At 40.2% G+C, this 24,586-nt stretch overlaps 1 protein-coding gene across 4 annotated transcripts in view; it reads left to right on the top strand.

Moving 5' to 3' along the window:
- Positions 1-22,351, top strand: part of RAB27A (RAB27A, member RAS oncogene family) — a 64,749-nt gene extending 42,398 nt beyond the window's left edge. For 3 of the 4 annotated variants that reach the window (XM_075273537.1, XM_075273536.1, XM_075273538.1), the window contains 3 exons: positions 10,102-10,205; positions 17,642-17,765; positions 20,003-22,351. In XM_075273537.1, coding sequence (XP_075129638.1) covers positions 10,102-10,205; positions 17,642-17,765; positions 20,003-20,201 — 427 coding nt within the window. In that variant the 3' untranslated portion in view covers positions 20,202-22,351. The remainder of the gene's footprint in view (positions 1-10,101; positions 10,206-17,641; positions 17,766-20,002) is intronic. The other variant, XM_075273539.1, reaches the window with a different exon arrangement.
- Positions 22,352-24,586: the final 2,235 nt, after the last annotated feature.

The following is a 24,586-nucleotide window of genomic DNA, read 5'->3' as shown; positions in this document are numbered from 1 at the left end:
CCAACTTATGGATCTCTATCTGCTAAACTAAAAGTCCCAGCATACCATCAGTTGGAGGGCATTGCTGTTGACTTGTATGAATAAATAACTTCAAAGAGAGAACTGTACTTGGTTTTGGTGAAATAAAATATAATGTTCTGGTCCTGACAGCAGAACTATTTTTTTTTAATTTACTTATAGTTTTGTCTTTTTATTGAATTTTTACAATGGCAACTATAGAATGAGTCAATAGGAATCAGGTTTCAGGAAAGTCCTTTTGCAATAAAGTATTTACAGCTGCTTCATGTATAGAAGGGTGAAAAAATGAGTTGTAAAATCTGGGAGGGTGCTTCAGAAGTCCAGAAACGCTCCACTTCAAATCTGAGAGGTGAAGCAGTCCCCTTTGCCTCAAAAAGAGAAGGATGTGTGAGATCAAATAGTGTAAAGAGAGGTATAGTAGGATAGCTATGTTTTAATATTACTTAATAATTAGAGATGAACGAACACTAAAATGTCCGAGGTTCGAAATCCGATTCGAACAGCCGCACACTGTTCGACTGTTCGAACGGATTTCGAACCCCATTATAGTCTATGGGGGGGAAATGCTCGTTTCAGGGGTATGCAAAATTCGATAAAATTATACTTACCAAGTCCACGAGTGACGGTCGGGCTGGATTCTCCTTGAAGTCTTCTCCCGGCGCAGCGCCCCCGCGGCTTCTTCCGGCTGGAATTCACTCTGCCTAGGCATCGGTGCCTAGGCAGAGCTGACTGCGCATGCGCGGTCGGCTCTGCCTAGGCCGGATGCCTAGGCAGAGTGAATTCCAGCCGGAAGACGCCGCGGGGACGCTGCGCGGAGAAGACTTCTAAAGGTAAGAGAAGAACCAGCGTTGATTGGCAGAATGTATAGCATTTCATTGGCAGAATGTATAGCATTCTGCCAATCAACGCTGGTTCTGCATCGAACCTTAAACTTCAAACAGCTAGTAGTGTTCGATCGAATACGAGTATTTCGAATACCGTAGTATTCGATCGAGCACCTACTCGATCGAACACTGCTCGCTCATCTCTATTAATAATCTTTATTAATACAGCGCTTTACAATGTGTGGTAGCTCTATTTGCTTATATCGTTCAGCATGTGTAATATTATACTTACATATTTTTCGGACTATAAGACGCACCCAGGTTTTAGAGGAGAAAAATAGGGAAAAAAAAATTTTCAGGCAAAAAATGGTAAAATATTTAATGTATGGGAGTTGTAGTTTTGGAACAGCTGCAAGGCCACATTGACAGGTGACCCTGCAGCTGTACGGGGATGTATAGGGCGTTTTTTTGTGGGGCCAGGTGTACTTTTTAGTTATACCATTTTGGGAAATGTTTATTGCTTAGATCACCTATTATTTAATTCAGAGGCAAAACAGAGAGAAAAACCCGGCGGTTTAGTACTTTTGATTTTGACGTTCACTGTACATAAAACTATTAGTAGACAGGGCATTTTCAGACACAGGTAGACCTAATGTGTATGTTTCACAGTAATGTTATACTTTTATATGTATTCTAGGGAAAGGAGGTGAACTTTTATTTATTTTATTTTTTATTATATTTTTTTTTTTTAAGTTTTTTTTTTTTTTTTTTTCTTTACTATTTTATTATCCCCCGCCTAGGGGGCTTGAACCTGCAATCATTTGATTGCAAGTCCCATAGACATAGTCCCATGTTTGTGAGAAGACCTTGGGAACAAACATGATATTTAAAGAGGACCTTTCACCACCTCATCCAACTCTTTGTATCTTTCAATAGGTAATTTCCAACTGTTTCCAGCACAGTTGGAATTTTTTCTTTAGTGCCTAAGCATTTGGTGGTGTTAAAGTACAGTTAAATTGCCTACTTGTCTGGTAGATGCTTCTGCCTAATTCTACTCAAAGGAACATCACTGATTGCTGAGGAATGGTAAGGGCTACAGAAAAAACTCCAACTGCGTCAGAATTGGAACAACATCTGTTGAAGGATGCAAAGAAGTGGTGAAACGTCCTCTTTAAGCTATCCAGACAGATGAGTTGTCTGTTGAACCCACTGGTCACACTGGCTGACCATCTAATCTATTTTCTGATACAGACACATGCATTGGTAAGAAGTCCTAGCTCACACTGAAAGCACACACTGAGTCAAGTGCTATATTTATTTTTATTATTGAGGCAAACCTAGTGGTAGTATAGAACAAATCTGATTAAACCTAACCACCGATCAATAAAAGGCAAAGTTTTGGTCTAATAATGACCTTACTCTGGCCTGATCTGTAATAGACAGGAAAGCGTTGGTGGATATTTACCATCTGTCCCATTTAGTATACTTGCATTGCTCAGCCAAATTGAATTGTGGATGGGGGAAAGCGCAGGATGTCTGTGGCCAGCATTAGAGATAGGTTAAAAGTGTGGTGTAGGGATGGCACAGTTAGAAGGCCCAAGATGATAGCTTCACTAATCACTGTGGCTTTTTGCATGAAATCCGCTTAAAGGTCTCAGGCCAGCACTGTGATGATGAAGGGGTTACATTGAAGTGATAGTAGTTGGACCCCCGAGGCACTCTCTGCTACCGGACTTCCATGTGATGGTGTTTTGTGGCGCACTTGACATTAGGTTAAAATAAAGGCATAGGAGACAATGTAAGTTTAAACGGAAGCAACTTATGGCTCAGTTTATTTTGGAAAGAACCTTCCAGTTACAAGGCAACATGCAGGCACAATTCACTTAACCGCTTCCCGACCGGCCCCTGTAGATTAACGTTGGCACGGCTTGGGCTCTGTGCTGCGCCGACGTTAATTAACGGCCCCTTTTAAAATGGGGATCGGGTCTCCCCGAGGGTCGGGAGCTCCGTGGATCCAGCACTAATAGCTGCTGGGGTCCACGGAGACATGATCAGGACCTGATAGATTCAGGTCCCGATCATGTAGTGGCCATGTCAGGGAAAGTTTGTTGCAGTAACAAACTTTCCCTGACATGCGATGCCGCCCGCAGGTTAGGTGATCCTGCAGGCGGCATCGGAAGCAAGTGTTAGCTATATCTTATAGCTAACACTGTGCTCTATCTACTCCGCTCAGAGCTGGTCTCCGAACAGAAGTTTTAACCCCTTAGATGCTGGCGGTGAAACATCACCGCCGTATCCAAGGGGCTTAGAAAAGGTTAGAATGAGATTGGGGGGTGCTCTTACCTTCTGCAGCCTGAGGTCTGTCCAGTCACCCCAGGCTGCTAAGAGCCCCCAGTACCTGGTTGATCCTGCCGACTATTGAGGAAGCCAGCCGATACGTCTGTATCGATTGGCTTCCTCCATAGACTGCAATACACTGTATTGCAGTCTATAGCATAGAGCCAGCGATCCCCTCTGATCGCTGGTTCTAGTGTCCTTATAGGACAAATAAAAAATGTAAATAAAAAGTTAAAAAATAAATAGTGTGTAAAAATTTTTTTATATAGTTATAAAAAAAACCCAAATTCCCTTTTCTTATATAAAATTAATGATATAAAAAAACCCAAAATATTAATAAAAACAATACATATTTGGTATCAACACGTCCGTCACAACCTGTACAATAAAACTGAAACAATATTTAACCTACACAGTGAATACCTGAAAAAAACCCGCAAAAGTAATGTTTTTTCGCCATCTCACCTTACAAAATATGCTATAAAAAGTGATGAAAAAGTCACATGTACCCCAAAACAGCACTAATACAAAGCATAGGTTGTCCCGCAAAAAATAAGCCATAAACCAATTCTGTCAACCGAAAACTAAAAATGTTATACCTCTCAGAAGTAATTGATTTACGTCCCCAAATGGATTTTTTGTTCTGCAAAACTAGTAACACATAAAAAAGAATATAAATGAGGTATCGCCGTAATCGTACCGACCCACAGAATAAAGGTCACATGTTACTTATGCTATACGCCTTGCAGAAAAGAAATTTAAAGGCAAAACACAATACCAGAATTGATAGGGATTTTTTTAATTCAACAAGAAAGAGTTAATAAGTTAGTCAATATGTTAAAAACACCCAAAAATGTTATAACAAAATACATCTCATACCGCAAACATCAAGCCTTCATGCGGCCACATCACCAGAAAAATAAAAAATAAATTATAGCTTGTACAATGTGAAGACAAAAAAAAACAATCACCAAATCATAAGAACACAACTGGCTACGGCAGGAAGGGAATGTATAAGCTGTGTGAGCGAATACTGGGGTACAAACCAGATTTAGAGATTACGAGGGAAAATAAACCAGAACTGCACCCCAGAGTGACCTCCCCTCAAACATAGTAGCTACTGGGGATATAGTAGGTAATTTGGTGTTCCCAATGTAGTCCGCACAGCTTACATATCTACTATTCACCATCCGCTGTGCAATCACGTTTAGGATACTATTGCCCGATACACCCCCTAATAAGTTCTTTGAGGGGTGCAGTTTTTAAAACGGGGTCATTCTCTAAGGGATTCCACTTTACTGGTACTTTAGAGGCTCTACAAACCTGACATGGGCAACCAGATACCAAACATCTGAATCTGCGATCCAAAAACCAATATAGCGCTCCTTTCCTTCTGTGCCCGGCTGTGCCCAAACAGCCATTTCTACCCAAATATGGCATTAAGTCCGTTATCCGGGGTACACCAGTGTCATACATGTGGGCATAAACTGCCGCTTGGGTACACAGCAGGGCGCAGAAGGGAAGGAGCGATATGTGCTTTTGGACAGCTGATTTAGATTGTTGGTTTTTGGACACCATGTCACATTTGTAGAGACTCTAAAATTTCCCCTACAAAATGGGGTCACTTGTTGTGTAATTCCAAATTACTGTCACCTCCAGGGCTCTGCAAAAACAACATGGCGTCAGGAAACCCCTCCAAATCTGTACACCAAAAGCTAAAAAGCCCACTGCTCCTTCCCTTCTGAGTCCTGCTGTGTGTCCAAGCAGCAGTGTACACCCACATATATAACTTCTTTCTACCCGGGATGGCCCCTTAATAGTTTTAGGAGTGCAGGTCTCTGATGACACAAAGTGGGTGCAACTCATTGGGCACCAAAATGGCAGATTTCTTTCAAAATTTTAATTTTCATTTTGTGCATTAATTTTTGGGAAGCATTTTTAGGCTCAGAATGATAATACCCCTTGATACATTCCTTGATGGGTGTAGTTTTTTTTTAAATGGGGTCACTTTTGAGGTGTTTCCATTGTCCTGATACTTTAGGGCTCAGCAAATGCGACATGGCACGAGAAACCTATTCCAGCAAAATCTGCCCTCCAAAAGCCAAATAGCGCTTTTTCCATTATGAGACCCGCCATGTCCCCATACAGAAGATTATGGCCACATAGGGGGTATTGCCGTATTCATGAGAAATTGTTTAACAAACTGTGGGGGGCTTTTTCTCCTTTAACCCCTTGTGAAAATGAAAACTTTGGAGATAAAGGGACATTTTAGTAACTTTTAACCTACACATCCCAAGGTTAGTAAAATCTGTGAAATGGCTATAGGGTCAAAATGATCACTATACCCCTCAATGAATACCTTAAGGGGTCTAGTTTATAAAATGGGGTCATTTATGGGGGTTTTAAATTATTTTGGTAACGCAAATCTTGTTTGAATGTGCAATGGGTCTGAAACATTTTGAAGCAAAAATTGTGTCTTGAAATCCAGTTGGTGCTCCCTTCTTTTTGGACCCTACTGTGCGTCCGTACATAGGATTAAGGCCACAAAGTGTACATTTTTGAACACCGGAGAAATGGGGTCATCTATTTTGGGGTGTTTTTCTTTATTTTCATGTGTTATGGGGAAAAAAGCTGCCTTTAAAATGACACTTTTGTGTAAAAAAAAATATGAAAAACTTTTGTTTGCCGCAAATTTTTTCAAAACCTATGGGGTCAAAATACTCACTATAACCCTCAATAAATACCTCAAGGGGTCTAGTTTCCAAAATGGGGTCACAATTTGGAGGTTTCTACTGTTTCGACACCTAGAGGGCTCTGCAAATGGGACATAATGCCTGATAATGATTGCAGCAAAAGCTGGCCTCCAAAACCCAATTAGCGCTCTTTCCGTTCTGGGCGCTGCCATGTGTCCGTATATCTGTATACCAGAACATATGGGGTATTGTTGCATTCAATAGAAAGTGTGTAGCAATATGTGGGTTGCAATTTCTCCTTTAACCCCTTTTGAAGATGAAAAATTGGGGGCTAAAGTGACATAATAGTAGAAATTTTTTTTTTTAACTTTTCATGTCTCAATGGTAAAAAAAAATCTGTGAAACACTTGTAGGGTCAAAGTGCTCACTATACCCCTGGATACATTCCTTGAGGGGTCTAGTTTTCAAAATGGGGTCATTTTGAGGGGGGTTCCACTGTTATGGCACTTCAGGGGCTCTGTAAATGAGACATGGTGCCTGAAACAGATTCCAGCAAAATCTGCCCTCCAAAATACCAATAGCGCTCCTTCCGTTCTGGACCCTACAGTGTGCCCATACATCATTTAACTTTCTCACATGGGACAGTTTCATGCTTGGGGGAAATTGCTTAATAGAATTTAGAATGCGTTTTCTCCTTTAACACGTTGTGAATGTGTAAGTTCTAGGGCGAAATGAATATATTAGTGAAAAAAAAATTGAAATTGTAAATTTGACCTCCATTTTGTTTTAATTGCCGTGAAATGCTGAAAGGGTTAAGAAACTTCCTAAATGCAGTTTTGAATTCTTCCAGGAGTGAAGTTTTTAGAATGGGGTGATTTATGGGGGTTTCTATTAGAGAGGCCTTTCAAGACCCCTTCAGAACTGAACTGGTCCCTTGAAAAATGTGTGTTGAAAATATTCTTAAAAATTTGGAAAATTACTGCTTGAATTGTAAGCCTTATAACATCTGAAAAAAATGAAAGGGCAATTAAAGTTTGATGCCAATATAAAGCAGAGATATGGTAAATTAAATATATGAAGTAATTTGGGTAGTATGACATTCTACATGAAAGGCATGCAATCTCAAAGTTTGAAAATTGCATTTTTTTCAAAATTTTCACCAAATTTCCAATTTTTTCATAATTAAAGACAAAACATATTGACTAAAATGTACCACTGACACAAAGTACAAGGTGTTGCGAAAAAAACAATCTCAGAATCACCATGATAAGTTAATGCATCTCAAAGTTATTACCACCTAAAGTGACACATGTCAGATTTGAAAAATGAGGCCTGGTCATCTAGGTACTTTTAGGGTCGGTCTTGAAGAGGTTAAAGTATTGGGCAGGGGATGCGGAGTTGGGATTAATGGAGTTAGTCAGAAAAAAGTTACCGACTGGCTTCAAAATTAAATTTATTTTTTATGTTATATAATCAATGCTATAATATAATTGGCTGTATAGGTTGCTGCATAGTTACTGTCATAGCAATTCAGCATTTAGCGTTTTAGTTAATTAAAGGATCTTCTTTACTGCTTCTGACTGACCATGGCTGTCAGCCATTAGTGAAGGAATCAGAACAGGAATCAGTCAGTCTCTGGAAAGTTGGAGTCGAAGGTTTGGCCTTCTGGCTCCACAGCGCTGGTGGATTCCATTGGTATGACTCTTCACATACAAAGACAGAAGTGGCTATTGCTATTCTCCCCTTCCTCAGTCCTCTGACTTTTTTTCTGTTGCAAATTTTTTGTAAATTAGGAGTTTTGCGCCAAACCTTCCAAAAATCATGTTTGAATGATTGGGAGATGTGCTTGAGCTGTGACTTGGCGTACACTTCCACCCCAGGCGCACAGTGTAGCAGAGGGTGCGCCTTTTTTGAGGCATGCATCATGTCCTATATGAGGCACACCATGTGTCGAGTCTTGGACTAGGAAGACTACCATGAGCAATGCCAATCTTCATAAAACTGCTCCAATATGCATGAACAGAAAGTTCACATGGAGGAGTCCGTGGTAGATTCCACCCAGATTCTGTCACCCATTTTTGAGTACAGGACGCTAAAAAAATAATGGTTCTATACCGTTGCCATGTCTGTGTGATGTAATGGCAAATGTAACAAATACTAGGAAAAGTAAACCCAACAAGGAATGCGGAAAAAAGTATCACATGGTGTCTAGTCATGCATGTTGACTAAGATATGTAATAAGGACAAAAGTATTGGGACACTCCTTTCATTCAATGTGAATTCAGTTCTTCAATCCCCATTGCCACAGATGTATAAAATTCAGCACCTAGCCATGCCGTCTTCCTGTATAAACACTGGGGACAGAATGGGTCATTCTAAAGAGCTCAGAGAATTCCAGCCTTGTACTGTAGTAGGATGGCACCATTCTAGCAAGTCAGCTTGTGAAAATTCATTTCTCCTAGATATTCCACCATTAATCTTTTAGTGGTATTAATGAAATATTTGGGAACACAGCAACTTGGTTATGAAGTTACAGAACGGGGGAGCAAAACTGCTGACTCAATAACTACAGAACTCCAAACCTCCTGTGACATTAACATCAGATTTAAAATAAATAAATTGCATTTAGAGTAGCATGGCATGGGTTGCTATGGCTGAGCAGTTGCATGCAAGCCTTACTCCACCAACCATCGGTTGGAGTGGTAAAGCTAATTGTCTAATATCAGTAACTATATGATCTAAGTAAAAATAATTAAAATTTTAAATTAAAAAAAAAACTATGTACATGGGAATACCCCTTTAAAGGGGCTCTATAACCACATTTTATGGCCTATGAGCCACACATACCCTTTTTAAAGGCTATTCAGGCACCACTAATCGTATTGTTTTAAACGAAGACCCTAAAAAGGAATATTCAAATCATACTTACCGTGCACAGTGGGTGGTTCGTGCACGGTCACGCGATCCTCTGGTGTGTTCCTCCCGCAACATCCTCCTGGGCTCTTGCTTCCCCGCCTCCATCTTCGTTTCTTCCGGCTGGTATCATCCAAATCATGCTTGCGTAGTTCTAAGGGGAACTGAACATGCGCAGTACGGTCGCGCATTTCCATTCACAAAAATGGCCCCGGAGCGTGTGCAGTAGCGTTCCGGAGGGAGCGCTACTGCACACGCACGGGAGTTCAACATAACCCGCCGGAAGAAAAGATGAAGGCGTGGAAGAAAGAGCCCAGGAGAGCGTCGCTGGAAGAAGACTCCAGAGGAGGGCGTGACTGAAAGATGACATCCACCAGTGCACGAACCACCCACCGTGCATGGTAAGTATGATTTGAATATTTGTTTTTAGGGTCTTAGTTTAAAATGAAGGGGGGCTTTAACAATACGATTAGCGGTGCCTGAATAGTGTTTTTAATGGCTATTCAGGCATTTGTGTGGCTCATAGGTCATAAATATGGTGATGGAGCCCCTTTAAGTACTATCATGGTGTCTATCATAATGATATGTGTATGATAGACACCATGATAGTACTTAAGGGTTAAGCTGGAATTGGTAACTTTTTTTTCCAAAACTGGCCTAGACTCCACAACTGCTACTTTCTTGCCCTGGAATCTGTGTCTGCAGGTTGTGAAACATGGTCTAGCATATGTGACCAAATGGGAAGTAAGAAAATACTTGTCCTCAGATGTCAAACATTCCAGAGCCCTCACCGTAAATGATAGCCTATAGGCTTACCTTTATGCAGTGACATCAATGAAGGATACGGTGTCTATTTTCTCTCCTGCTAGGCCTTTAATAGAAGCCATCAAGCTGAAGCTGTCAGCTTGACATGAGTACATGTATTTCTATTGTATACCCATTAGATACACACCCTGGACAGTTTAAGCTCAGATCTCTGAAGATCTGTTGTAACAACATATTAGTCTATGGTGTTGTGCACAATTTAATGAGGATGACCTATAAATATATATATAATCCATGTAAATCCCTTTTGTCATTTATCATAATGTAAATAAAAGCACTAAAGAATAAAATATCCCTGATAAGTGTTTGGGTACTAGCCGTTGTATCCACAGGCGATGCATTGGCAACTTTTCATCCTCTGATTTTAGGAAATGATGATCTGGCAAACTGGAAACTTTTTAGGCATGTGGTAGTATTTATTTTGGAGGAAGAGGATATTTGTCTGAGAACACCTCACTGCAGCTACTTTGCCTTGTTTTTTTTCTTTTCAGGTTTCGTAGTCTCACAACCGCCTTCTTCAGGGATGCAATGGGATTCCTTTTACTTTTTGACTTAACAAATGAACAGAGCTTTCTGAATGTCAGGAACTGGATAAGTAAGTGCACCTTACGCTGGTTCCATCTGTTAATAATTTTTTTCTCTGTAGTAGCATATCAAGATTATTATTGTGAAAATGCTTTACCATAGCCTATGGCAGTATTGCCTGACGTTTGGATTGTGAACTGAGTGCTACACACTAGAGATGAGCGAACAGTGTTCTATCGAACACATGTTCGATCGGATATCAGGGTGTTCGCCATGTTCGAATCGAATCGAACACCGCGTGGTAAAGTGCGCCAAAATTCGATTCCCCTCCCACCTTCCCTGGCGCCTTTTTTGCACCAATAACAGCGCAGGGGAGGTGGGACAGGAACTACGACACCGGGGGCATTGAAAAAAATTGGAAAAAGTCATTGGCTGCCGAAATCAGGTGACCTCCATTTTAAACGAATAGTGGATTTCAAATCCGGGTCATATGAGAATGGGAACTTTGTGACTATGAGACAGGGATAGCTGTACAGGCAGGGATAGCTAGGGATAACCTTTATTTAGGGGGGAATGTTATTAAAAATAACTTTTTGGGGCTCTATCGGGTGTGTAATTGTGATTTTTGTGAGATAAACTTTTTCCCATAGGGATGCATTGGCCAGCGCTGATTGGCCGAATTCCGTACTCTGGCCAATCAGTGCTGGCCAATGCATTCTATTAGCTTGATGAAGCAGAGTGTGCACAAGGGTTCAAGCGCACCCTCGGCTCTGATGTAGGAGAGCCGAGGGTGCACTTGAACCCTTGTGCACCCTCGGCTCTGCTACATCAGAGCCGAGGGTGCGCTTGAACCCTTGTGCACACACTGCTTCATCAAGCTAATAGAATGCATTGGCCAGCGCTGATTGGCCAATGCATTCTATTAGCCCGATGAAGTAGAGCTGAATGTGTGTGCTAAGCACACACATTCAGCTCTACTTCATCGGGCTAATAGAATGCATTGGCCAGCGCTGATTGGCCAGAGTACGGAATTCGGCCAATCAGCGCTGGCTCTGCTGGAGGAGGCGGAGTCTAAGATCGCTCCACACCAGTCTCCATTCAGGTCCGACCTTAGACTCCGCCTCCTCCAGCAGAGCCAGCGCTGATTGGCCGAATTCCGTACTCTGGCCAATCAGCACTGGCTAATGCATTGTATTGGCGTGATGAAGCAGTGCTGAATGTGTGTGCTTAGCACACACATTCAGCTCTACTTCATCGGGCTAATAGAATGCATTGGCCAATCAGCGCTGGCCAATGCATTCTATTAGCGTGAACTGAGTTTGCACAGGGGTTCTAGTGCACCCTCGGCTCTGCTACATCAGATTGCTACATCTGATGTAGCAGTGCCGAGTGTGCATCAGATGTGTAGTTGAGCAAAACTGACTCAGCACTGCTAAGTCTCTGCATACCCATAGGAATGCATTGGCCAGCCTTCGGCCAATCAGCGCTGGCTCTGCCGGAGGAGGCGGAGTCTAAGGTCGGACCTGAATGGAGACTGGTGTGGAGCGATCTTAGACTCCGCCTCCTCCAGCAGAGCCAGCGCTGATTGGTCGAGTTCCGTACTCTGGCCAATCAGCACTGGCCAATGCATTTCGATGGGGAAAAGTTAGCTTGCGAAAATCGCAAACTGACAGGGATTTCCATGAAATAAAGTGACTTTTATGCCCCCAGACATGCTTCCCCTGCTGTCCCAGTGTCATTCCAGGGTGTTGGTATCATTTCCTGGGGTGTCATAGTGGACTTGGTGACCCTCCAGACACGAATTTGGGTTTCCCCCTTAACGAGTTTATGTTCCCCATAGACTATAATGGGGTTCGAAACCCATTCGAACACTCGAACAGTGAGCGGCTGTTCGAATCGAATTTCGAACCTCGAACATTTTAGTGTTCGCTCATCTCTACTACACACGCAGCTTGTTATGGCTTATGTGTTTTTCCTCTCTTGTTATATACTACTGTACCATCTATGAAACTGTATCACTGAAATTTCCCCATTGTGGGACTATTAAAGGATTATCTTTATCTTATCTTATATGGGATTTTCCTACAACATATAACATTTTTGCATCTGGATACATAACCACAGTTGCTGTTGAGTCTGTGTACCATGTTGACCATGTGCACTAGATAAAGGTTGGCCAAATCAATCATTTGGGGATGTTAGGAGAAATAAATGTTTACCCAATGAATGGTTGGCCAACAATCATTTAAAGGGAGTATGGTGACTTTTTTTTTTTTTTTGCCCCATAGACTTTGAATACCCTTTTACACAGGTGTATATATATATATATATATATATATATATATATATATATATATATATATATATATATATATATATATACACACACACACAAACGCATGTCAGACATCTACCTGTGCACAATATGCAAACAGAATTAACCATACAGTTGGCATCATCCTGTGTAAAGGGCCTTTTTAACCAGTGCCTATCCACTTGTTAGATCTGCAGTCATTTGAGCGTAAAGTCTGCCCAGATCAAAGACCCCTTAGAAGATCAAATTTGCATTATCAGAAATATTTTTAGTTTTTTCAATCTTTAAATGAAGATTACATGTAAAAACCATTCATAATATGTTTAATGGTATTGCATGTTGCCAGTGACCACTTAGTGGCCTAAACAAGGGTAGACAATATCTCACATACATAATTGCTAATATTGTGACAACAGACAGATAAACAGGAAACTTGCATAACCATCGCTGAAAATAGAGAAGGTATCAGTGAAATCTCTTTATCTGAAGCATGAAAAAAATGAGACATGAGTATGACTACAACGAAAAATTCATTGTGTAGTTGTCAGACATTTTGGTACAGTAGGTATAAAGAAGTCTCATTGTCAAGTCATCTTTCCTAAATTCATAACATGGAGTCTGTAGGTCACTATGATGTAGTAAGTTCTTAGCCAAGGGCTTGTTTATTTGCAGGACAAGTTGTATTTTCAACTAGCACTGATCAGTTTTCCATGTATAGTATAGTATAATATGTTGTGATACAGTAAACAATTTATGGTGTAGAATGGGGAAAAAAAAAAACCAGTATATTGCCAAATTATGACTGTCCTATGTTGACAGGCCTATAAACCTTCAGTAGGCTTCTGGCTGTCGTGACAGCCAATCTTCACGGTGATACCTTGTGATACCATGTTACCAATGTTACTAGACCACTGATTGGGATAGCAGCCCCCATCTATTTCATGGCGTGCATCCATGGCAGATGTCGCCAAGGGGTTCATGATTGGAGAGCTGCTATTTCATATTTAGGAATTTATATTACAGGAGTAAATTTAGAAAATCCTGCAGTTTACTTTTAGATTTTTATTTATAAGCCCTGTATAAACTGTCTTAAATTATGCAGCAACACAGGTATTAACTTTCTGCTGGGGGAGGTGGGACTTGGTATAGGGGATGGACGTTTGCAATCTTTCTGTTTTGCTCAAGACAGCTCACGAAGAGGAGGGGGCTGACTTTTAAGCCAATTATCCTATTGGCTGATCTCCTGGGACACACAGAAGATACCTTAGATATTGAATTGTTATAACATTAGAGTCAAAGGATGCTATTGGGAATTTTTTGTACAGTGTTCCTTTAAGTGTTGGTTTACTAAAGGTGATCCCTGTAAGCCATTTAGTTATTGGTGTGAAACTTTGCGTTGTTTGGTTTGCACACTATCTACACTTCATATTTGTTAAGGGAAGTTTAACAAGACCTGTGGCATTTCTTATTGCAAATACCAAGGAACACCCTCCTCATGTGCAAACACAGTGCTGTCTAGAGGGAGTTTTGATTCCCACCCAAGATCAAGAGCTGAAGATTAGTTATGGAAACTGCAACAAGAATAGAGAGCAGAACTTTCACCTTATTTCTGTGTCTTAATTCATGAAATAGGTTGTGATGTTTTTGTGCATGAAGTAAGACCTATTTCACATTTCACCTACATTAGTCTGTCATGTCACATATTTGACATTTCACGTCTGCATTGTTTTATTTTGCTTTCAACATAAAGAACATACTGAGAAACATAGCCTAGGGTCTCTGATCTTTGTACTGACTACACCCATAGTCATTGGTAGTCATAGGTAAGCATGATCTTTAGGTGAAGAAAAAAAAATAGAACATACACACATGTATGTATCACACACACACACACACACACACACACACACACACACACACACACACACACACACACACACACACACACACACACACACACACACGAAAAACAGAGTACACAGTCTTTGAATTCTGTGGTTTCATGTAAGCATAACATGATGGAAAAGCAACCGGTCCTTACAAGCCCTTACAAGGGATTTTCCAGGCTGACAGATTGGTGACCTAGGATAGGTCATCTTTTGAAGATTGGCAGGTCCTACACCAGAATACCTTGTAGATCAGCTGTCTGAAGAGACCATAACCTTCAGATAAAAGCTGTGGTCTATTCACTGAAAACCAAGCACCGTGCTGTATGTTGTACAGCATCTGTGTTTGAGTTTGCCGCTCAGCCCCTCTTCTTTGTATTTAGGCCATGTGATTAATGAATAACTTTATCACATGGCTTATAAAGTGTACAACACCACTGTCTCTTCACAGCTATTGAGCAGGGGCCCTGGCTGTCGGGTCCCCACTGATCTGTGAATGGTGACCATCCTAAGGTCATCAGAGATCTGGTGTCCATGAATGAGATCAGAGTATAACATTCCCTCAGTCCCATAAAAATGAATGCAATGTTTTTTTTTTAACATACACACCCATTGCTGTTCACATAGAGCACTTGTAGACCTAAGGTTCTTGTTGGACCTTCAGCAATTAGATATTCCCAATTTTGTGTGATGTTAGTGGCAAATCGATATAAGGGTAAAGGAAGTTGCTTCCAACTATATTTATTTATTTTTCCCCCTCCATATAAATCAATCAATCCTGATTAGCTAATAGAGTAGGACTCGTTCACACGGGGCAAGAGGGGGCGGATTTTGGCGCTGAATCCACGTCGTAATCCGCCCCCTCACAATAGCAGTCTATGTAGACCGCTAGCTTCATTTTTCCATGAGCGGCAACATGCCGCTCATGGAAAAAACTAAGTGGGCTGCCCTTTCTTCAGGCGGATTCCGCGGCTGATTCAGCCCTGGCGTCCGCCTCGCAGCAGCACCCTCCAATCTAGGCCCATTCATTTGGGCTTACTCTGGAGCTGGAAGCTGTGACTGTCGGAAGTCGTGGCAGGTGCATTTTGACCCTATTCTGACGCGGCTTTCCGTGTCAGAATCAGGGCCAAAATCCGCTATTCTGCTCCCTGTGTGAACGTGGCCGTACTATTTGTGGGTAGTACTAGTTCTGCTGTTTAAAGCAGTATATTAGTGGGGGTCCAGAGTCCTTAAGCGGGGAGAATTTCTGCTGTTCTTTTGAATATGTGTAATTCTATGTATTTATTACTAGATCTGTAGTGGATAGCAGCATTATTGTATTAATAATGAAAAATACTGATGTACAGACAGATTATAGTAAGGGTCTCCATGCCACACTTCACATTTTTAACAGCAAAGCCACGCAAAAGTGAGTAAGACTAGCACTACTTTGTCCTCCAAAACTTGGAAATATCCACACACCTGGGCACTAATGTGGTGCTCAGCAGTGACAATTTAGCGTCAAGTAATCCAAGATAGAAAAATATTGTGGTACTAATGACTTTACTAATCCTCTTCCTTGACACACATGCTCTAAAATTCCTTGGCATTGGGCTGATTAGTGTAAGAAAAGATTGCAATAGCCATTTTGCATTTATGTATGCTTCATCTTGCCCATCTTTATTTAACGCTACTTGGCCTAATGCTATAGAATACTAAAAAAATCTTTACTAAAGAAGGATGTTAGAAAGTAGCCAGTGCAGTAGTAATTCTTTCTACGTTATGGTACATTTTTACTACATTTTAAATTTTATACAAATAGAATTGATATAAAAATATTAGTGAGTATCCTTGTAATTACATTGACTTCTCTTGTGCTGATCCTAAATTACATTTTTTTTTTTTTTTTTGTTATGGTTAAGAATCGCCAGAACAAAATTTGTAATTTCTGGGCAAAACACAGGGATAGATTTTTAGGAATACTGGATTAGACAATTTTAAACCTCCCCAGCTTTATCACTGTGTTTGATGCTAAATCTGATACATTTTAAACTGCCTAGTCTAAGGTCTTATGCACATGGCCTCAATTGTATCTGCAATTGTGGATAAAAGCATGGGCCCATAGACAAAGCTATAGTTTTTGCAGCTCTGTGTCTGGGCTTCATTTAAGAGCTGCAAATTCTTCAGCAGGTTCTTTACCTTTCTGCATTTGCAGCTTGGCCCAGTCGATAGAATGGATGGGTCAGTGCAAATAACAGATGACACCTGGATACTAATCCGGGTATCATCTGTACTGTTTTCACTGACCCGCAGACTGCACACAATTGTGTGTATGAAGCCTAACTTTACGCCACCTATTTCTTGGTTTAGTTAACAGCAAAAAAAAAATAAAAAATGCAAGATTTTTGGTGTACAGTGTCGCCGTTTAGGCACAACTCTTCCAATTAGGCCATGCCTGCTTTTCAGTAAGCCATTCCCCTCTTGTCAGTCAAGTCATAGGAAGTGTCTAAATCTCTATTGGCAAATGTGCTGCAGATTATGGTACAACTTGCACCAGAAGTCTGACATATTTTCATTAGCAAATCTGTGTTTTGCTTCCTCTCCCTGTTTTTAGAAAGGGAAACTCTGAGGAAAAGAAAGCTAGATATATAGTTTTGTAGAATGCCAAAATAACAATGCATTACAGTGCCCTAAAATACTGCCATGAATCTACTATATAACTTTTCTATGAAATGCTATGAAATCAAGCCATGCTCAGGTCCTAGGTTCACAAACCAAACTTAACAAACTGATGGTTGGCCCTTCTGAATTAGGTTACATGCACACAAATGTGTACATTTGTGGGGTCTATGCAAAGTGGCATAAGCGGCACATAGGTAATATCTGTGTGCCATCTATGACCTCCATGGACCCATAGATTGTGAAACTAAGCCCGGGCCAAAAATTAGGAATAGGGAGTGTCCTGAGTTTTACTCCCAGCCCCATAAAAGTACCGATGACTATACATTGTATTGTGTATGGGGCAGTGTGCTAGCCATGAAAAACACAGCACATTGTCTTGTGGAGCCTTACGCTGAGGTGTTTGGTGATGGCCCAAGGGCACCTGCACCCTTTTTGCTCTACCGATAACCCATCAATAAAATCGAGTCTTAAATGACCATGAGTACAGTCTGTAATTCATTATCAATACCAGATGCTCAATTTCTGTGTAGAATTGTCAGCTGTAAAATGTCATTCTAATAGTACATCTTACTGTTCTGCTTTAGCTCACAGGTTGTAGAGTAACATTTCTAAGCTTGTCAATTATGTATTCTATTTCTTTCTTAGGCCAGTTGCAAATCCATGCCTATTGTGAAAACCCAGACATTGTGATGTGTGGAAACAAAGGTGACCTGGAGGACCAGAGAGCTGTTAAGGAAGATGAGGCAAAGGAATTTGCGGAGAAATATGGGTGAGCAGTTTCCTTCCTTCCATTGTTCCAGCTGACATTTAGGTTGCCTGCCTGGTCTGATTCCTATGCCTGGATGTCACAATGCTTTAATCCTCGTTTCATATGTTATGCTTTGCATCTGCAAATACACAGAATAAATTGGTGGTGTGTGTTGGATTCACTGAATTGTGAGACTATTTGGAGTTAAGCAGATTAGCTAGTTTTCTCCGGCTCTGGTTTTGAAACCTATTTTTTTTTTTTTTCGTGTTGCCAGGGTCTGCAAAAAGTAGCTTAGAAAATCCATTTTTGTAAAAGTGTAACAACTTTTTTATTTTGTTTGATTGTCAAACTGCAATGTTTTTGTATTTTGTTGCATTTTTATTCAGAAGGACAAAGCCACTTTAATATGTGAACACATATTTATGTAACTTGGCTTTCTATAATGTTCTAGCTATAGCCATTGTAAGTATTCCATCTATAGTTTTAGCACCCCCTTGTGGACCAATAATGTAATGACTTCTTAAAATGTACCCGTCATAGCTTTCTTACATGGGTTAATATTTTTACATCTTATATTTCCCTACATGACAAATGTTATGTAGGTCAGTGGAAGAAAGCGAACCCATTAATCTGTCTTTTCTGTACAGTAAATATTTGACCTGACCAAAGTACAATTAAAGATCTAGGGAGACGCCTATCAACAGTCTATGGTGTGGTTGTATAGCAGGGTCACTGGCGTATGACATTTATCATGTGGACAAATAAAGGAATTGATCAACTGCTTATCATAAGGAAGACTCAATAAAAAGATACAAACTGGACTTGGCTACTAAAGCTTTTAGTTGACATCCTCTGTCAGAAGGACTTGGCACATTGCATTTACCATTCTGGTTCCTTTGTTTCTCCTGGAAGTATGGGACAGCAGAGGTGTCTAGAAAATGCTAATCTAGACTATTGTGGGGATTGACTGACTGGATATCTGATGCTATGATAACCTGTCCCATTCTCCATGATGGGTTAGAATTCAGACCTGGGTGTTTGTTTTTTCTGCATTGAATGTAATGCTATAATATTGTTAGCAGAGGAAGCTGCACAGGTAACAAAAAACTGTTTCTTTTTTATATTCACTTTGCATTCCAATGGAGAGGGTCCTTGTAGAGTTGAAATACAGTGTAAGGCTGCATTCACACTGAGTAACGCTGGCGTTTTTTGTGCTTATTTTTGCACATAGCGCAGCGTTAACGCCGCGTATACGCGCTATGTGCAAAAATAAGCACAAAAAACGCCAGCGTTACTCAGTGTGAATGCAGCCTAAGAAATCCATTGTTTATAACTATAGTTTATAGTGTTTAAGTCAAAATGAGCCTAAGAACGAAGATGAAATTAAAGGAGGGTCTTACACGAAACTCTGATTTAAAGTACCAATCAGGCTGTACAAAAGTGGTGAAAAAAAAGTCTCACTCCTGACCCATCCCCTGCCATATCTTTTCTGATGCTTATCATGTCCTTGTTACTCTTTACTTTCTGGTGTCTTGATACAGAAAGAAAATGTCTGGAGACGTAGACAGTGATTGACTAAGTGGACATTTTTTGTATTTTAGTATAATAAAATGTATTTATTTTTTATGATGAAATTCACTTTCTGCTAATTATACTGTGACACTGAAATATCTTCTGTGTGCACCTGCCTATGAACACACACAGTGCATGTGCCATTATCTATGAATTTCCTGTGTACTCAAAGATACCAGGAAATAAAGACCAGCCGAGATCCAGACTGTGTCAGAGGACTGGTGATAGGCGGTTCTATTTTTATATATATATATATATATATATATATATATATATATATATATATATATATATAACACTTTTTTACAGTAAAGTGAGATGTACTTGCCTCTGCTTCAGTGCGCATGCGCCAGGTATTGCAAGACCAAGTAAGAGAGATTTGACTTTGAAGATGAGGAAAGTACATCTCTTCTCTGTGCTTGTCCAGGAGACATGGGTTTAGTCCAGACTGTAGGACTGTTCACAGGAACACCACTACCTAGATATTCATTTTGGCATGCAGCGTGAAACTTCATTTTTACACAATACGTCATCATAAAGTTTATGATAATTGCACAATACCAAAACTGTTAGAGCTTTATAACATGGTGATGGTTCAGGAGGTGTAAACAAGCTGTCAGCTCTTCTTTCTATGTATTTTGACTAGTATGCAGTGATTTAATATCGTTCTGTTAACCCCTTTACAGAATCCCCTATTTTGAAACCAGTGCCGCAGATGGAACAAATGTGAATAAAGCAGTGGATACCTTACTGGATCTGATCATGAAGCGGATGGAACGGTGTGTGGACAAGTCTTGGATACCTCAAGGGGTGGTCCGGTCCAATGGCCATAGCTCTACTGAGCAGTTAAATGAGGACAAAGACAAAGGCAAATGTGGATGCTGAGACCACCCCCTAAAATAAATCCCTAAATGCCAACCCTTAGTGCTGTTGGAGTTCTGTGATCTCTGAATATACATTTTATCGTCAGTACTTCAGAGCTTTGTATGACATTCCCAAACATCCAGGAGCATTACTGCTTTATTTTCTTGCTAAAGAATGTGCTAGTCATGAATGATTTTACATACACCTACAAGTCTGGTGCTCTTGGCCATGTACTCATAGTACAGGGTTGCCGTTAGCATTTCCAATTAGGCAGTAGTGCTGACCTCTTACTGTAAGTTTATGCTTCCCAGCAATACCTATACGTCCCTATTATGTATGTTTTCACAGCTAATGTTGCAAGAATTATATATACGGTTTCTTATGTTTCAACAGGAATTTAGGGCAGAATAAAAACCAGCAAAATTTCTTCAGGGCTGTTTCTAAGCGATGACATTATATGTGCCATATTTGCATTTTTGGACCCTTTAGGACAGAGACAGTTCCACACTGGTCCTGGTGAGACATGCTGCCATACTGTTCTGAGAGGCCATAATAATACAAAGGCTGGCTAAAAGTGGTGCACTATATAATTCCATCTATTTTACTTTTCTCCTCTTTACTCTTGTGGTGGTCAACTTGGCTAGGGGCTATTTTCTTTTCCTTTTTGATACTTGTTGGTGACAATATACCTATACATTGAAATTCCATTTTTGTCCATCATTGTAAACTTTCATGGTTGCGAACAATTTTTAGCTTTCAAGATGCCAATATTTTGTAACATGGTTTTGATAAGTGATATTGGTTTGCATTTCTATTATGATTGACTACAGTTTTATTTATGAATGGAGGCAGACACAAATAGTGGCTAGTGAGTCACTAATACTGTTCACGAATGTAAGATTCCTTTTACATGTTTCTACAACTTTCTAAATCTGTAGTTCAGCAGAATGCCGCATTCACTTTATCAAAACCTTGCTATGATATGGTATTTATTGCTTCCTATACATCATTATGGAAGGATTGATTAAATAATACATAGAATACTTACTGACCGCAATATATGATTATAAACTGTAGTGCAATGAAGTGTAACCTAGTATATGGGCCCTTCATCGCCAATTAAAGCCATTCCCACTTGTATGCCATGGTTCACTCAGATGTCTCTCTGATTTCATGTCCCTTTTTTCACATATTTTGGCAACAAATGTTGTCATATGGCAAATTTTATACCTGCAACATTCAGCAATCAAGCATATTTAGTTCCCCTCTATTCTTCTCCATTGGGTTGTTTCCCAGGACTTTTTTTTTTTTTTTTATGTCAAGTTCTCCAATTCCACTGTTTAGAAGCAGATGTGAATGGCAAAAACTAGATTAATACTAGACTGGGAACTGTTATATGATTGAAGAAATACAGTATCCAAATATTTTAGGCAAACCAAAGAGAGACAGACATTGAGAAAATATGCATTGTAGATAAAGGCAGCATTACACCTTTATCGGGATTCTCTGCATGTCGGGGTAGACTGAATACATGACACTAGTTTTCTCACTTATTTATTAATTTCTAGGTAGTAAATCAGTGTTTAGGGAGAATTCCCTGTTCCACTGGATGAAATTCAGACACCATCTTCTCCAGCTGTAGTAATGCTGCCATAAATGCACTTACCTGCTCTAAATAGGAGTTCCATTGATGTAATGTGGTGTTTTACATTGGCATTATACTATAACTTTGTATCTCAAAGCAACTGCTAAACTCCTTATTTTATATCCAGAAGAAATCCTATATCAATTTTAGTGCTCCTTTTTCAGTAAAGCGAAATAAATCTTATATATTGTGCCTCTGAGACACCTGCTAAATTTGGTCAGTGTGCTGTAGACATATGGGATAACATTGAGGAGTGCCTTTTATAGCAGTCATCCAGTGATAGGAGTGTTCTTCTGCCGTGCCAAATACAATTCAGTTGGTATTCAGATGCTTTTTGAAGTGTTGTCTTTGTACTTACTGTATATTGCACAGCAGAGATGTCATATGAAACCAGGCTACTTGCCACCTTTGTTACAAGAGGAAGAATGTTTCTTTTTAATGTTGTTCTGAAATACGATTAAAAGTGAGATTTAATACATTCTTAAATGGCATAGTGTTGACAGTGTAATAATGTATATGGTCTATATCCAGATGTTTTACAAAAAAAATAAAATTTATTATCAAATCAATAATGTCTCTTTAGTCACTTTATCATTCATCTGGCCAAACATCTTCAACAGAAAACAAATATAATATATAGTGTATATGGACAAAGAATGTCCAACCTGGTCACTGATTTAGGGCTAGTTCACACGGGGCTAGGGATGGCGTATTTTGGTCCTGATTTTGACGCGGGAAGCCATGTCAGAATAGGACCAAAATGCGACTGTCGCGGCTTCCGATAGTCGCGGCTTCCCGCTCCGGAGTAGGCCCAAATGAATGGACTTAGTCCGGAGGGTGCTGTTGCAAGGCGGGACACTGGGGCTGAATCAGCCGCGGAATCCGCCTGAAGAAAGGGCTGCTTGGTTCTTTTTTCTGTGAGAGGGAACATACTGCTCACGGAAAAAAAACGAAGCTAGCGGTCTACATAGACCTCTATTGTGAGGTGGCAGATTCTGAGGTGGATTCGGTGTCAAAATCCCCAGATTTAAAACAGTCATTGAAGCATTATTCCAAGTATGAATAAAATTTAAACTAGTACTATTAATGGGATAGTAAATAAAGTCTAGTATGGCCATCACATTGGTTGACCATACAATTACATCTTCAAGGCAACGACCACATCAGACATTGCATTGAGGGAAAGAGTTGGCTCCTGTATATAAATAACAATCCTTTTTTCTTTTTCTTTTTTTTTTTTTTTTTTTTTTTTTTTGTCGATTGTGAGCCCCTTATAGGGATCACAATGTACTTTTTTTTTTTTTTTTCTCCCTATCAGTATGCCTTTTGTAGAATGGAAGGAAATCCACGCAAACTGGGAGAGAAAATACAAAATCCTTGCAGATGTTGTTCCTGGTGGGATTCAAACCCAGGACTCCAGCACTGCAAGGCTGATGTGCCACCGTGTTGACCCTGAATGTTAGTTTTTTGACAAAATATTTTGAATGCCTGGTGTGAGAATGTTGTCTGTGAACATAACAGAGAGAAGCGCAGAAAAAAAAAAATCCATGAGAATAAATTTTGGTGATGCTTTTAAGGGGTCGATCAAACTTCCCCCTCTTTTGGGAGACTTATGTTGTCTTGTATTCTGGGAGAGTGGAAAACAAACAAAAAAATCTGTACCAAGGTTACACATACTATAGAAGTAGACCATACATTTGAAGTTACAGTTGAGGCTCATTGGTGGTGTATCTATAGGGCAGGGGTACTCAACTGTCCGTGGGCTAGCTAGGGAAACTGGGAGGAGATGTGAGAAGGGGGATCATGGGCGTTGTAGGGCAAGACGGCAGGAAGCTAGGGAACCATGTAATGTACCCTGGCTCTGTACTAATGCATGGCATCATATTCTGTGGATTAGTAACTCATTATTCAAGGGTAAAATTCTAAATTATAGTTTAGCAAACCTATAAAAAAAAAAAAGTCAACCTATGACTGATATCTTCACATGGCATGATAGACATTGTACAGTAAATATGCTATCCGCAAACATGAGGACAAAAACTTTGAGATGTAAATAAAAGTACAGGAGAAAGACGACTATCTACAGCTCTGGCTCGACTGCCCCTTTCCTTTTAGTGGCCCCTCAATCTTCTGGAGATAAATGGAGTGCATTGTTAAAATTAGTGTCACCCCCCCCAAGATGGCTAATACATGGGGGTCCCACCTCAATTAGAAGCAGGGGTAATTATCTGTTTGATCTACATAATGCCACTGTAGGTTGTTTTCAGGCGTTCTTGTTGGGTATTTTGGAGGTCTATATGACTTGTACACGCACACAAATGCACATGTTTATTTGTAATAATTGTGATTGTGAGGCCAATTGTTCCTAAAAGAACCAGTAATATCCCAACCACTGACTCAACAAGATTCATCTATCAGCACTCAGGAGAAGAAAATCCCCTGCGGAGGAAACCTCTGGGGAACCATGGCTGATGGACTGCCCTTCCCTCTGGGCATTAAGGTGCTGTAGAAAACAAACAGTAACTGTTGTACAGCAGGCAGTCATCGCAGTGATTTCCCAAAACAGTCCTTCTTATCTCTACTCTGTTTATAATTGCTACTTTTAATCCCCTTATCTGTCCTCTAGGGGGCAGAGAACGTTTGCTATCAGCATAAAAAGGTGTCAGTATACAATCAGTATGTGTATCAGTCTGTTTTGAGGTGTCAAACTGAATTCAAATGGACAGATGGCATACTGATGTGTGAACATACCCTAAGACAG

Source organism: Leptodactylus fuscus, chromosome 5, assembly GCF_031893055.1.
Source record: "Leptodactylus fuscus isolate aLepFus1 chromosome 5, aLepFus1.hap2, whole genome shotgun sequence".
Lineage (NCBI taxonomy): Eukaryota > Metazoa > Chordata > Amphibia > Anura > Leptodactylidae > Leptodactylus > Leptodactylus fuscus.
Note: the sequence above shows the minus strand (reverse complement) of the source record. Positions and strands in the feature narration are given on the sequence as shown.